This window comes from Panthera onca, chromosome C2 (assembly GCF_046562875.1).
Source record: "Panthera onca isolate mPanOnc1 chromosome C2, mPanOnc1 haplotype 2, whole genome shotgun sequence".
In the NCBI taxonomy this organism is placed as follows: Eukaryota; Metazoa; Chordata; class Mammalia; order Carnivora; family Felidae; genus Panthera; species Panthera onca.
This window is the reverse complement of record NC_138347.1, coordinates 297,440-311,960: the sequence shown is the minus strand read 5'-3', so window position 1 is coordinate 311,960 and position 14,521 is coordinate 297,440. Positions and strand designations below refer to the sequence as shown.

Sequence of the window (14,521 nt, the reverse complement as noted above, 5' to 3'; positions counted from 1 at the left end):
AAAACCTGTGTAATCAGTAAAAGACACAACACCTAAAAATAGTTGCCTCTGTCATTTATTGATAATCATTTTGAGTGATGTACCCAAATTCCCTCTTCCTTTTTCACACAGGAGATGAATGGCTTCTGTTTTTAAGACTTCCTGGATTTTTGAGGCAGTACCTCAGATAATCACTGGGGGACAATAATCACGTAGGGGTTTCCTTTCAGACTTTGGCTTTGTGTTATTCAGCTTTAAGGAAAGAATAGAATCCTGTTCCTTCAGTTTATACTGACTGTGACTTGAGATTACCATTTTGGAAATAGCGGAGAAAGATCTTTTATTTCTTTTCAGATTTCTGAACTTTTTCTCCAGGATCTATGATAAAAGACCTTTAAATTGAGTATCTGAAATGTGAAAGGACACACTCATGTTTGTTGAAGCAGGTAAGTAACTCCAAAAAGCCTATCGTGGAAAGTTCCTATGTAACTCCTGGGCTTTGTTTCTTCCTTTGGTTATCTCTGAGGATGGAGGCTAAGGATTAGCCCTTTTCAGGGAACACGAAAATTAGGATATTTTAGAGATAAAGGTTTTAGAAATGAGATTTTCTAGCCTTATTAGTAAGTAATCTTGGTTTTATGGGCTGAATTGTGTCTGCCCAAATTCCTTTGTTGAAGCCCAACACCCCCTCGTGACAGTATCTGGAGACAGGGTCTCTAAGGAGGTGATTAAGGTTAAATGAGGTCATAGGGTGGGCCTGGTCCAGCAGGACTGGGGTCCTACTAGAGGAGGGGATACCAGGAGCACTTGCACACAGAGAAAAAGCCACATGAGGACAGGTGAGAAGGTGGCTGTCTGCAAGCTATGGAGACAGGCCTCAGGAAGAACCAAACCTGCTGGTTCCCTGAGCTCAGACTTCTAGCCTTAAGAGCGATGCTAAAATAACTTCTTGTTGATTAAGCCACCTGGCTGTGCTGTTTCGTTCTGGCCACCAAGCTGACTCTGTGTGTCATCGTGTCATTCAACAGTATTCAACAGACTGAGTGCCAAGATGCTCATGACCTAGTGAGGGTGGAAAGACACATAAACAGTGGCAGTATTGTAAAATGGGTATGGGACTCATTTGGGGGTAGCTGTCCATACTGGGCGACGCTGGGATCATGACCTGAGCCGAAGCCAACAGTTGGATGCTCAACCTACTGAGCCACCCAGGTGCCCCTGCAGTTTTTTATTTTGAAAGCATGTGTGCAGAGGGTGTAGTAGGAGGACAGGGAAGAACATGCTAGACAAAGGAAGATGAGCCAAAGCTGAGGTGGGCTGGAGTATTTCCAGACTATGCTCCCCAGGCAGATGGGTAGAGAGAGCAGGTTGGGAAAGGCAGGGGTTTGGCTTATAGGAGGATTTATGCATCCTGGTAAGGAACCTGGACTGGGCCCTCTGGAGTCTTGACCAGTGGTGAAAGAAACTCAAATGCTTCCTGAAGCCGGGTGGGTGTTGTGGATGTGTGAGGTGAGTAGGACTGAGACAGGTACCTGTCAGCTCTAGAATTTTCTGTGGTGTTGGAAAGGTTTAGTGCTGCAGCCACTGTAGCCATTACCACTGTGGTAGCCACTAGTCATACGTGGCTATTAAACACTTGAAAAGTGGCTAGTGGGACTGGGAAACTGAAAAGTCAATTTAATATACTTTTAATTCATTAAAACTTAAATTAAAATTTTTTTTAATGTTTATTTATTTTTGAGAGAGAGAGAGAGAGAGCGCAAGTGGGGGAAGGGCCGAGAGAGAGGGAGACATAGAATCCAGAGCAGACTCCAGGCTCTGAGCTGTCAGCACAGAGCCCGATGTGGGGCTCAAACCCCCAGACCTTGTGATTATTGGCTCAGATCATGATGTCAAGGTCTGTGGGTTTGAGCCCCGCACCGGGCTGTCTGCTGTCAGCATACAGCCTGCTTTGGATCCTCTGTCTCCCTAGCTCTTGTCCCCTCCCCACCCTCGTGTGCACTCTCTCTCCCTCAAAGAAAAGTTTTAAACTTAAATTTTTAAAATACTCCCATAGTACTGATGCATAGGGGCACCTGTACCCCAATGTTTATAGCGGCACTCTCAACAATAGCCAAATTATGGAAAGAGCCTAAATGTCCATCAACTGATGAATGGATAAAGAAATTGTGGTTTATATACACAATGGAATACTACGTGGCAATGAGAAAAAATGAAATATGGCCTTTTGTAGCAACATGGATGGAACTGGAGAGTGTGATGCTAAGTGAAATAAGCCATACAGAGAAAGACAGATACCATATGGTTTCACTCTTATGCGGATCCTGAGAAACATAACAGAAACCCATGGGGGAGGGGAAGGAAAAAAAAAAAAAAAAAAAAAGAGGTTAGAGTGGGAGAGAGCCAAAGCATTAGAGACTGTTAAAAACTGAGAACAAACTGAGGGTTGATGGGGGGTGGGAGGGAGGGCAGGGTGGGTGATGGGTATTGAGGAGGGCACCTTTTGGGATGAGCACTGGGTGTTGTATGGAAACCAATTTGACAGTAAATTTCATATATTAAAAAATAAAAAAAATAAAAAAATAAAAAAATAAAATACTCCCATAAAATTAGGAAGACAATAAAGATCTAGTTATCTAACATCTATTAATATTACAATTGGTAAGGAGGAGACAAAACTATTTGTAAACTGTAAGTTTACTTACACAAAACAGTCCCAGAGATTTGGTGAAGCATCAGAATTAACAAGGCTGCCAAAGTGCTGGGTGCAGTTCCACCCCAGGGAATCAGTAACGTGTTTTCACACCACAAGTAACTGGTTTGAAGGAATCAGCTGAAAAAAACCCACCCTTTCACAATAGCCACAAAATAATCTGGTGCCCAGGAATGTCCAACAAGAGATGTGTCAGCTGTCATTTGGAAATTCACAGCATATTACTGAGGACCTTTAGCAGACCAGAAGTAGGAGAGTGGAAAGTATCATACCGTGTTTTGGGGTAGGGAAGGACCCTCAGTAGTGTAGGTATGCCTATCGCCCCTGAATTTGTCTATATATTGTCTGACCCTAGAGTTTATAAAAGAGTAAACTTCCCAGAAGAGTTGAGGCATTTTTCAAGTGGGAAGAAAAGAGCAAAGGTCAGGCTCATTCCCTACGAGAAAACCAAGAGTAATTTTAAAACTGTGACAATAGAGGCTCCTGGGTGGCTCAGTCGGTTGAGCAGTTGAATGACCAACTGTAGATTTCAGCTCACATCATGATCTCATGGCCCGTGAGTTCAAGCTTGGGATTCTCTCTCTCCTTCTCTCTCTGTTCCTCTCCTGTTCTCTCTCTCTCTCAATAAATTAAACAAACAAACAAACAAACAAACAAACTAACTAAACTTAAACACTGTGGCAATGAATAAATAAACATGGAGTATTGAGTTATGTGGGGATAGACAAACCGACCGCTGGGATAGATTAGAATCCTCGGGTACAGAGAAGTACTATCTGAACGTGGTGGCAGCGCACTTCAGTGTGGACAGAGGTTTTAGTAAGTAGCGCTGCAACAGCAGCAGCTTTCACAGCCCCAGTGCCTGCTGGCTGCTGTATCTGACAGCACGGCAAAGCGTATGCTCTGCGAAGACATTCTGTTAAAGAGAAGTAAACAGCTTTCTACCCCTGTACTTGACCATGGGGAGAAAATGGGAAATATTGAAATATGATACATGTGTGCTTTCAGGAACCCGTGAAATCTTAAAATCAGATGGCCAATTTTTCGTTTTTATAAAAGGGCTAAGGGGATGGCTATTCTTAAGTGCTTTATTTTAAGTGGGTCTTCCTTAACAAATGATAGAGTCGGTAGTTCTTTTTTTTTTTTTTTTTTTTGTAAGGCATTAAGCAGCAATTGGAATATTCCTGTGTGACCTTTCTCTGTCTCTGTCTTTCTGTCTCTCCTCCTTTTCTCACTTGGTGATTGAGAATGTTTTCTGGCAGCATGGAGAGAGTGGGTTGGTGGAGCACAAAATTGGGAGCAGAACACTTAAAGAGCACGTTGTAGTGATCTGGGGCAAGAGATGATGGGCTGTGGAATGGAGACGATGGTCTGAAGTAGAATCCACAGGTTTCGGTGTAAAGAAGTGGACGTCAGAGGGGAGTCTAGGGAGACTCCTGAGTTTCCCAAATGGGTGACTGAGAAATGATGGAACTGTTCACAAAGAACAGAACTCAGAGAGAACATGTCCATTTCATACCTGTGGAGTGTGGGGTGACCAGGGGGCATTTGGATGTGCGGGACTGGTACTTTCTAGAAAGGCTTGTCCAAAAGTAGAAATTTGGAAGTCAGTGGCAGTAAATCATGATTGAAGTGAATACGATGACCCCGTAGGGAGAACTGAGTCATGCAGAGAGGCCCTAGGACAAAACCCTGGGGAACCCAAACCCGTAAAGGAAAGGCAGAGACAGGAGGCCACAGGGGAGACTGAAGAAGGTGCCACAGCAGGAGCAGGAGGGACGAGAGTATGGGCAGAGGCAGGAGAGGGTTTCCACATGGGAAGCATTTGTGGGAATGGAGTTGTGCCGGGTTGATGCTCTTGAACATGATGAGGTAATGATAACTCTCCTCTCCCAAATCTCATTGAAATGGCAGAGATTTTAAAAACTAAAAAGAAGTGGACAGCAGTCTAGATTCTGGAAAGTCAGAAAGGTAGATCAGAATGGCGAGCACCATCTAGGTAGGGAAGATAGGAATGAGGCAGAGTAGTAACAGATGGACAGTGTGTCCTTTGAACTGAGCCGGGGAGGGACAGTCATGGGAGATGGTGGTATAGAGAGGATGGTGTAGAGAGTTTTTAGGAGTGTTCCCGAATCTGCCATCCCCTTAGGAGGGCGGCCGGCTATATGGGGGTAGAGGGGGTGCGCCTGGAAGGCAGACACCACCCCCCACCCCAAACCCAGCCTCGGCCAGAGCAGACTCTCCACTTAGACTCCTCGGGAGAGCTCACCTGAGGAGAAGGCGTGCAGCTGAAAAGTTAGGAAATGCCAGAGTGGACGATGTGTAACTTCCCCTTCCAGCTGCAGGAGCAGCATTCCAAGTTCTGATCGTGAGTGTCCAACAAGTATCACATCATAGTGTGACTTTATCTCACCTAGTGATGTTTAAAAGCATTCTTGCATTAAATGTCTGCTATGTTTATTTTTTTATTTTTAATTTTTTAAAAACAGCAGTCCGAGCAAATCTTTTATTATGTCATTTAAAAAAACATTTTTTTTAACGTTTATTCATTTTTGAGAGACAGAGACAGAGCATGAGCAGGGAAGGGGCAGAGAGAGGAAGACAGAGAATCCAAAGCAGGCTCCAGGCTCTGAGCTGTCAGCACAGAGCCCGACGTGGGGCTCAAACTCATGAACCGCAAGATCATGACCTGAGCTGAAGTCAGATGCTCAACCGACTGAGCCACCCAGGCACCCCTATTATGTCATTTTTTTAAAAAGTAATTTCTACACTCAATGTGGGGCTTGAACTCACAACTCTGAGGTCAAGAGTCAGGTGTTACACCGGGCAAGCTGGGTGAGCCAGCCTTGCTGTTTTTAAAAGGTTTATTATCTATTTACACATTTATGTAATACAGACTTGTTAGGCAAGAGCCATATTTTTATGGAAGAATCTTATCCTTCTCTGTGATGTTGCTGTCTGTTTACTTGATTGTCTTAGATGCATGTTCAGCTAAATGAGATTATTTATTTATTTATTAAAAAATTTTTTTTAATGTTTATTTTTGAGAGAGAGACAGAGAGAGACAGAGACAGAGAGAGAAGAGAGAGAGGCAGGGGGGGCAGAGAGAGAGGGAGATACAGAATCTAAAGCAGGCTCCAGGCTCTGAGCTGTCAGCACAAGAGCCTGATACGGGGCTCAAACTCAAGGTGAGACCATGACCTGGGCCCAAGTTGGACATTTAACCGACTGAGCCACCCAGGCACCCGTAAATGAGATAAGCTATTGAGGACTGGAGAGAGTATATGGCACACACTTTCATGGAGCGACGACTCTGACCTTGGGGAAGAGCAACGTGGCCAGCTGCAAAATCCAGTCTGAAGGTCTTTTAAGAGTCAGAGACTGTTGAGTGTGGATGACCACTTCTTGTTTAATTTTCTTTCTAATTTTGAATATTTCAAACATACAGAAAAGTTGACAGAATCGTGATATGCACATCCATGTACCTGCTGCTTGATTTTTCAAAAAATGAAGATTTTTGGGGCGCCTGGGTGGCGCAGTCGGTTGAGCGTCCGACTTCAGCCAGGTCACGATCTCGCGGTCCGTGAGTTCGAGCCCCGCGTCGGGCTCTGGGCTGATGGCTCGGAGCCTGGAGCCTGTTTCCGATTCTGTGTCTCCCTCTCTCTCTGCCCCTCCCCCGTTCATGCTCTGTCTCTCTCTGTCCCAAAAATAAAAATAAAAAACGTTGGAAAAAAAAATGAAGATTTTTGTCATATTAGCTTCAGATTTTTTACAAAGAGCCATTAAGAGGGTGTGGAAACCACACTCATGCTGATTCTATTCCCCTTCTGCTAGCTTCTCTCCTGCACTTGGTGTTTTATTTTACCGCATTTCCATATATCCTTGAGCAATCTATGGTGCTGTTTTGCATGTTTTAAATGATCTATATGAGTCCTTCTGAAACTTGCTTTTAATCTCAACACTATGTTTTTAGAATTATGGCAATGATTATGTTAATACAGGTAACTGACTCATTCTAACTAACTGCTTTCTGGCGTTGTTTTTGTTTTATATGATTATACCATGGTATATCAATTTTTTCCCTGAGTATATATTTTTTAAATTAGTAAACCATTTTTAGAGCAGTTCACAGCGAAACTGAGTGGCAAGTGCAGAGTACCCATACGCTGCTTGTCCTCCACACCGTGCACAGCCTCCCCCATTATGACCACCCCACAGAGTGTACAATTGTTCTGTCATTGAATGTACACCGACACGTCACCACCCATGCTCCCTGAGTTTCCTTCTGGTGTTGTAGACCCTGTAGGTTGTGACCTATGTTTAGTGACATATATCCACCACTTATCATGCAGTCCTGAGTGTATTTTTTGAAAGAAATGGAGGATGAACTGTCTGCACATTGGCACTGGCATTGCCCCATAGTCCACGTGGAGAAGGGTCCCCAGGGGAGGCCTCAAGGCCTCGGTCTAGGAGCTCAGATGCAAGCCAGCATGGGGAAGAGCTCAGGAAAAGAGGGCAATGGAGAGTGCCTTCAGACCTGGCCAGGCCCGAAGGGTGGCGGTTGGCAGACAGTATAGGAGTCGAAGTGGACTCAGTATTGGAGTAAGTGGATCCAGGGTGGATCAAGGCAGGCTTGCTCTGCATCTGACCATCAGCCTGTTCTGGCCACAGCTTCTGTCTTATTCTGTGGGTCGATGTGCTCCTGCTAGACCACAGTCGTACAGTTTATCTGTGTGGCCACTTTGTTAGGGTAAATCTGGCATTGTTGACCTGGAGATGTTTGCTCTTCCCAGAGTGACTCAAGGAGTACATGTGTTCCTCTTCCAAAGGGCATAGCAGTTTTAAAGATTCGTGTATATTTTTTATTGGTCACACATTGTAATGCATTTGTTGGTGGTACCCCCCCCCATCATGTCCTAATAGTTGGAACCTGTGAACATTACTATATTTGGAAAAAGAGTCTTTGCAGATATGACTAACTTGATCTTGAGATGAGTTACCTGGATTTTTTTGGATGGAATTGACATACCATCAAAAGTGTCTTTAAAAAAATTTTTTTTTATGTTTTTATTTTTGAGACAGAGAGAGAGAGACAGTGAGAGTGGGGGAGGGGCAGAGAGAGACGGGAGACAGAATCCGAAGCAGGCTCCAGGCTCTGAGCTGTCAGCGCAGAGCCCGACGTGGGGCTCAAACTCACAAACCGCAAGATCATGACCTGGGCCGAAGTCAGATGCTCAACTGACTGAGCCACCCAGGCGCCCCTCAAAAGTGTCTTTAGAAGAAAGAGGCAGAGGGGGATTGGATGCACACAGAGGAGGAGAGGCGGATGGGCTTCAAGGCAGAGATTGGAGTGATGTGGCCCCAACTCAAAGCATGCTGGTGTTCAAGCTGGAAGAGTCTTAAGCTGGGAGACTTCTCTCCCAGAATCTTAAGAGGTAGTGTGGCTCTTTTGTCACCTTCATTTGGGCTCAGTGAAACTGATTTTGGACTTCTGACCTCCATAACTGTGAGTGAATGAATTTTTCTTATTTTAAGCCACCATCGAGTTTGTGGTAATTTGTTATAGCGGCTTCAGTAATGAATCCACTCACCTCAAAGTCTGCAATATACTTAGGGGAGAGAATATTTTCTTTTACTATTTGTTCCTTATTACCTCTTTGTGAATTGTATTGCAGGTCATTTTTGTTTTTTCCTTTATGGTTAGTAATCTTTGTGTCATATTTAAGAGTTCTTTCCCTACCTCATGGTCATGAAGATATTTTTTTATATTAAGAGCTTTATTGATCTTTCACATTTAGGTGCATAACCTACCTGGAGTTGAGTTTTGTGAGAAAAGAGTCATTTCATTTGTTTCGTGTGGATATTCAGTTGACCCAGCACATTTATGGAAAAGGCCATCTTTTCCCCACTGCTTTCCACTGATTGCTGCTCCGTTGCTCTCCTTGTTCATTTTAGCCTTCCTGCCTCTGTACTGTAGCGTAACGGTGAGGCTCCGTGTCTGGGAAAGTCTGATCCTTTTAGTTTTCAAGTTTGATTTGCTGATCGGCCCTTTGCATTTTCCATGTACGTTTTAGCATCAGCCTGTCTATTTCTATACACACACACACACACACACACACACACACCCTGCAAGAGTTTTAATTATAATTACTCAGACTCTAAGGATCTATTTGGACAGAAATGACATCTTTACAGTATTGAGTACTCAGATTCACAGATGTGCTATGTCCCTTCATTTCTTTAGGTCTTTTAAACTTTACCTCAACTAAAACAGTGCTTTTAGTTTCTGTTTAGTAGTCTTATGTATCTTTTGTGAAATTTATTCCTGGATTTGGGATACAGTATTTTTCAGGCATAGAATTAACTTAAAAAAATTTTTTTTAAATGTTTATTTATTTTTGAGAGAGAGAGAGAAACAGAGAGAGCGGGGAAAGGGCAGAGAGAGAGGGAGACACAGAATCGGAAGCAGGCTCCAGGCTCTGAGCTGTCAGCACAGAGCCCAACGCGGGGCTCGAACTCACAAGCCGTGAGATCATGACCTGAGCCAAAGTCGGATGCTTAACCAACTAAGCCACCCAGGCGCACCGCCCCCCCCCACTTTTTTTTTTTTTTTTTAAACACAATCTTGCTTTTTAATTCCTTGAACATGTTGATTATGGTTGTTTTAAAACTCCATTATGTGGCTTTCTTATCTGTATCTTCCTATTATCTATTGGTTTTCATGGCTTGTAGTCACAGCTTCCTGTTGTCTATAGGCCAGAGACACTGTAGGTGTAGCAATGATTTGTGACTCTAGATGTTTCTGTGTTTCTGCATAAAGGGTTTACTTTTGCTTCTTGCACGTGAATGGGATGGGGTGCGTACAGTCCAAGATCACGTTAATCCAGACATGGAGAGAGTGATTTGAAACTAGCTCTTGACCCTGTGAAGGCTACTCTTATTTCCAGTTCATACCCAAGAGTGTGGTCTGTCCAAATCTCAAATGACCGAGAGTGTTTGTGGGCCTCCTCCTCCTTGGCGAGTGCTCAGTTCCGTGAGTCTGTCAAAGCTCTGCTTAGCTCAGCCACTTGGTTGCTACTTTTTAAATTGTCAGACCCCTCCGGGGGAAAAGTTGGCCTCCAGTTCTTCACTTCTTTGTTAGTGCTCTGGTATCTTCCAACAGTTTTTAAAAACATTTTTTAATTCAGTCTTTCTTGTTGTTTTCATTGGGAAAGTTGGTTTGAGCCCCCGTCTGCCACTGCCATTAAATAGAATTCGTGTGTGTCTGTGTGTGTATAAATGTAATTATACATACAAATATATATATATATATATATATATATATATATATATATATATATATATATATTTTGAGTTTAATCAACTTATTTTCTGTAGTTTATTAAAAACTTTACAGAGAGAAAAGAAAATAATATTTATTAAACAACACCTGGAAAGCTTGTTTTTAATCACATACGAGAGAATAGACACTCCATCCCTACTATGGAAGCATATTTAATGAATGCTCTTCAACGTTGACCATAAATAATTTAAACTCTGCAGTCAGGTTCTGCTGTTGTGCACTAGATCTGTGTATTTAAGACTATTGTTTAGGAAACTTTAAAGACTTGCAGAGTGAAATTCCCACCTGCTTATATTGAGTTCAGGAACCACTATTAACCAACACATGGTACCAACAAACAAAATATTAATCTTTAGGTTTTCTAACAGATTTTCTCTACCTCTTTTCCTGGGTCACAGGCTCTGGCCTGCCTGGTTTTCCCTGTAGACGTCTGTCTGGAAGTTCTGCAGTGATCAGGTGTGGAGCCCTATGTGCCTGCCATCCCTCTTTTTGTTGCTTCTTTGCCTTCCTCCCTTTGGTCACTTCCAGCAGGTCGTGTCCGGTCCAGCAGCAGTTGTGAACATGCACAGCTGTGATAGCACAGATATCCCTGCCTTGGGAGCTTGAGTAGGCATGTATGGCCTGGACTGGGCCGCAGTAGACTCTTGGACCCCTTCTTTGGGGACACAGTAGGGGCCAATACCCTTTCTAAAGGAATGAACACTGTCTAGCTCACTTGGGTCCAAGGTCTCTGGTAAGCATCTGATCTCTGGTTGGCACTGAACTTGAAGTGGTCAAGGCAGCCTACTGAAGGGCCGTTTGGGCCAGATTGGATTCTGCCTGGGCGCTGAGGCTCCTGTCTATTGTGCCCTGCCCTGTATGGCTGCTCCTTCCTCGGTCACACTTGGTCTGTATCGATTACCCAGCTGCTGCCTGCCTGAAGCACTTTTTTATGTCAGATGTTCCTCTCAGGCTTTGGGGCTCTGATTTGTAACTGGTGACTTCTCTTTTGCCTACCTCACAGGTAGGTACCTGAGGAAGGTTCTAGTGGGGGCACCCCTTGCCTGTCTCGCCATCCCTTCCATGCCTGTAGCCCCTCCTATGGTACACCTGTATTTGTTTGTTTTTTTATTTTTAATTAGCATACAGTCGAGTAGATTTTTTTCTTTTCGTGTACAGCTCTGTGAATCTTCACACCCTACAGATTCATGTCAACCACCATGATAATCAGGATACAGAACAGCTCCATCACCCCCAGGTATGCCTCATGTTATCCCTATTCAGTCACCCCTTCCCACCCTTAATGCCTAGTAACCACTAATCTGCTCTTCATCCCTGTGGGTTTTGTCTGTTGAAGAATGTCATACAGTGTGTAACCTTTTGAGACTGGCTTATTTCACTTAGCATAATATTTTTGAGATTCATCTACATTTTTGTATATGTCAACAGTCTGTTCCTTTTTATTACAGAGTAATATTACTTGCTATGGTTATACCATGGTCTTTTTATCCGTTCATTTGACAATTGGGCTGTTTCCAGTTTTGGGTGATTATGAATAAAGTTGCTGTAAACGTGTATACAGGTTTTTGCATGAACATAAGTGTTTTTATTTCTCGAGGGTAGATAGCTAAGAGTAGAATTGCTGGGTCCTATGTTGAGTATGTTTAACTTTATAAAAAACTTCCAAACTGTTCTCCAGAGTGGCTGTACCATTTACATACCTACCAGCCATATATAATAGTTCTATTGTTCCACATCCTTTTCAGCACTTGATTCCATTAGTATTTTTTATTTTAGCCATTCTAATAGGTGTAGCGTGGTATCTCATCATGGTTTTAGTTTGAATTTCCCTAATAGAAGGAAAACGATAAGAGCAGAAATCAATGAAATTGAAAACAGAAAAACAATAGAGAAAAATCAATGAAACCAAAAAACCAGTTCTTTAAAAAGATGATAAAATTGGGGCGCCTGGGTGGCTCAGTCGGTTAAGCGTCCGACTTCAGCTCAGGTCATGATCTCGCGGTCCGCGAGTTGGAGCCCCGCGTTGGGCTCTGGGCTGATGGCTCAGAGCCTGGAGCCTGCTTCCGATTCTGTGTCTCCCTCTCTCTCTGCCCCTCCCCCGTTCATGCTGTGTCTGTCTCTGTCTCAAAAATAAATAAATGTTAAAAAAAATTTTTTTTTAAAAAAAGATGATAAAATTGATAAACCTCCAAGAATAGACAAGACACAAATTACCTGTATCAAGAATGAAAGGGGAGGATATTACCATAGATCCCACAGACATTAAAGGGATAATAAAGGAATCCTATTAGCAGCCCTACACACATTCAACAACTTAGATGAAGTGTACAATTTCCTGAAAATCACAGACTACTGACCAAAACTTATCCAAAAGGAGACAAATAACCTGACTAGTCCTATAACAAATTGAATTCATAAGTTAAAAACCCTCTGGTTTCTTCATATGTAAGAAGCCTGAAAGTTGCCATTCAATCTTGACAAGTAAAAAGCTGAACAGATTGAAAAATCTGCAGCTTTTCTTGGATCTGTAAGAAAGGGGAAGATACAGGCGAACCACAGCTTCCAAGATTGGAGAGACAGGTGAATACAGGTCGCCAGCTCCCCAGAGCAGAGCCTTAGTGATCAGAAGCCATCATGGGAACCAGTGCTGGAGGCCTGGTGTGGACAACTCTGAGAGTTAAAATCTCCAGGGAGACTCATTCATAAGGGAGTCCACACAGCATTGCAAAATTTACCTCCAGGAGCTTGACCAGTTTCCCACAGTAAATACGGGAGAAAAATCCCTTCAGGCTTTTGGCAGGGGAAGGGAGTGGGGAGCGTTGGGGAGCCGGGGGTGGGGGTGGGGAAGGGTCGGTTTGAAATACTCTTAAGCACTTTGTTCACAACAAAGTCTGCCTTCAGGGGGAAACCAGTTAACCAAAGCCTAACCTGCTGAGGTATTATCAGAACCTTTAAAGCAAGGAAAGTTATTAGGGAAAGTGGGATTACATAATGATAAAGGGGTCATTAATGGTTTTCTCCATTAAAAACATGACAGTTTTTCATGTGTATATACCTCACAATGGACATCGAACTCTGTGAGGCAAAAAATGAATAGAATTGCAAAGAAAAATAGATGAATCCACTATCATAGCTGGAGACTTCAACACCCCTCTGTCAGAAAAGGACAGATCCAGCAAACAAAATCAGTAAAGACACACTTGAATTCAAACAATATCATCTATCTGCTGGATAACGGATATCTGTAGACTGTTTCATCCAACAACAGCAGAATACAGTTTCTTTTCAAGCCCACATGAAGCATTCACCAAGGTAGACCACATTCTGGGCCATAAAACACATCTTCACAGATTTAAAAGAATAGAAATCATAGTGTTGCTCTCAAGCCACAACAGAATTAAATTAGAAATCAATAACAAAGAGAACTCAAATTATGTGCACCTGGGTGACTCAGTCGGTTAAGCGTCTGACTCTTGGTTTCAGCTCAGTTCATGATCTCACGGTTTTGTGAGTTCAAGCCCCACCTTGGGCTCTGTGCTGGCAGCGCAGAGCCTGCTTGGGATTCTTTCTCTCCCTCTCTCTCTGCCCCTTCCCTCACACTGTCTCTGTCTCTCTCAAAATAAATAAATACACTTTTTTAAAAAAGTGTAGAGATTAAACAACATACTTCTAAATAGCACAGGTCAAAAGAGAAATTCAAGAGAAATTCTAAAATATTTTGAACTAAATGAAAATAAAAATACAACTTATCAAAATTTGTGGGATGCAGCAAAAGCAGTGTTTAAAGGGAAACATATACATTGAATACACACACACACACACAAATATATTATTTTTTAAAGTTTATTTATTTGGTGGGGGGGAAGGAGCAGAGAGACAGAGAGAATCCCAAACAGGCTCTATACTGTCAGCACAGAGCCCAACATGGTGGGGGCGGGCTCCAATCCATGAACTGTGAGATCATGACCTGAGCCTAGATCAAGAGTCAGATGCTTAACTGACTGAGCCACCCAGGGGTCCCTATATATATCGTTTATATGTGGAATCTAACAAAACAAAACAAACCAGAGCTCATAGATAACAGAGAACAGACTGGTGGTATTTGGACGCTGCTAAGAAAACAGATCTTAAAAGTTTTCCTCACAAGAAAAAAATGATAAATCTGTCATGATGACTGACTAGAGTTGTGTTCATTTCACAATATATACAAATATCAAATCATGTTGTACACCTGAAGCTTTAATATGATGTTATGTGTCAATTATATCTCAGTTTAAAAAATCAATAACCCAAGTTTCCTTCTTAGGAAACTATAAAAGGAAGAGCAAATTAAAGCAAAACTAAATAGAATGAAAGAGATAATTAGAGCAGAAATAAATGAACCAAACCCCAGAAGTCAATGGAAAAGCTGGTTCTTTGTAAATCAGTGAAATTAATAGGTCTTTAGCTAGACTAATTACAAAAGAGAGGACACATGGGGTGCTTCG

The 14,521-nt window shown here is 42.7% G+C and overlaps 1 protein-coding gene across 7 annotated transcripts in view; it reads left to right on the top strand.

Moving 5' to 3' along the window:
- DIP2A (DIP2 acetate--CoA ligase A) overlaps nucleotides 1–14,521 on the top strand; it is a 119,034-nt gene that overhangs the window by 12,265 nt on the left and 92,248 nt on the right. Inside the window, exon 2 of one of the 7 annotated variants that reach the window (XM_060640687.3) lies at nucleotides 11,218–11,271. The exons of 4 other annotated variants lie outside the window; for them this stretch is intronic. Coding sequence is in view for 1 of the 3 variants with exons in the window: in XM_060640685.3 (XP_060496668.2) it covers nucleotides 410–425 (16 nt within the window). In the remaining 2 variants the exon portion in view is untranslated. Of the gene's footprint in view, nucleotides 1–333; nucleotides 426–11,192; nucleotides 11,272–14,521 lie in introns of those variants that run through there. 2 more of the 7 variants (XM_060640686.3, XM_060640685.3) reach the window with 2 other exon arrangements.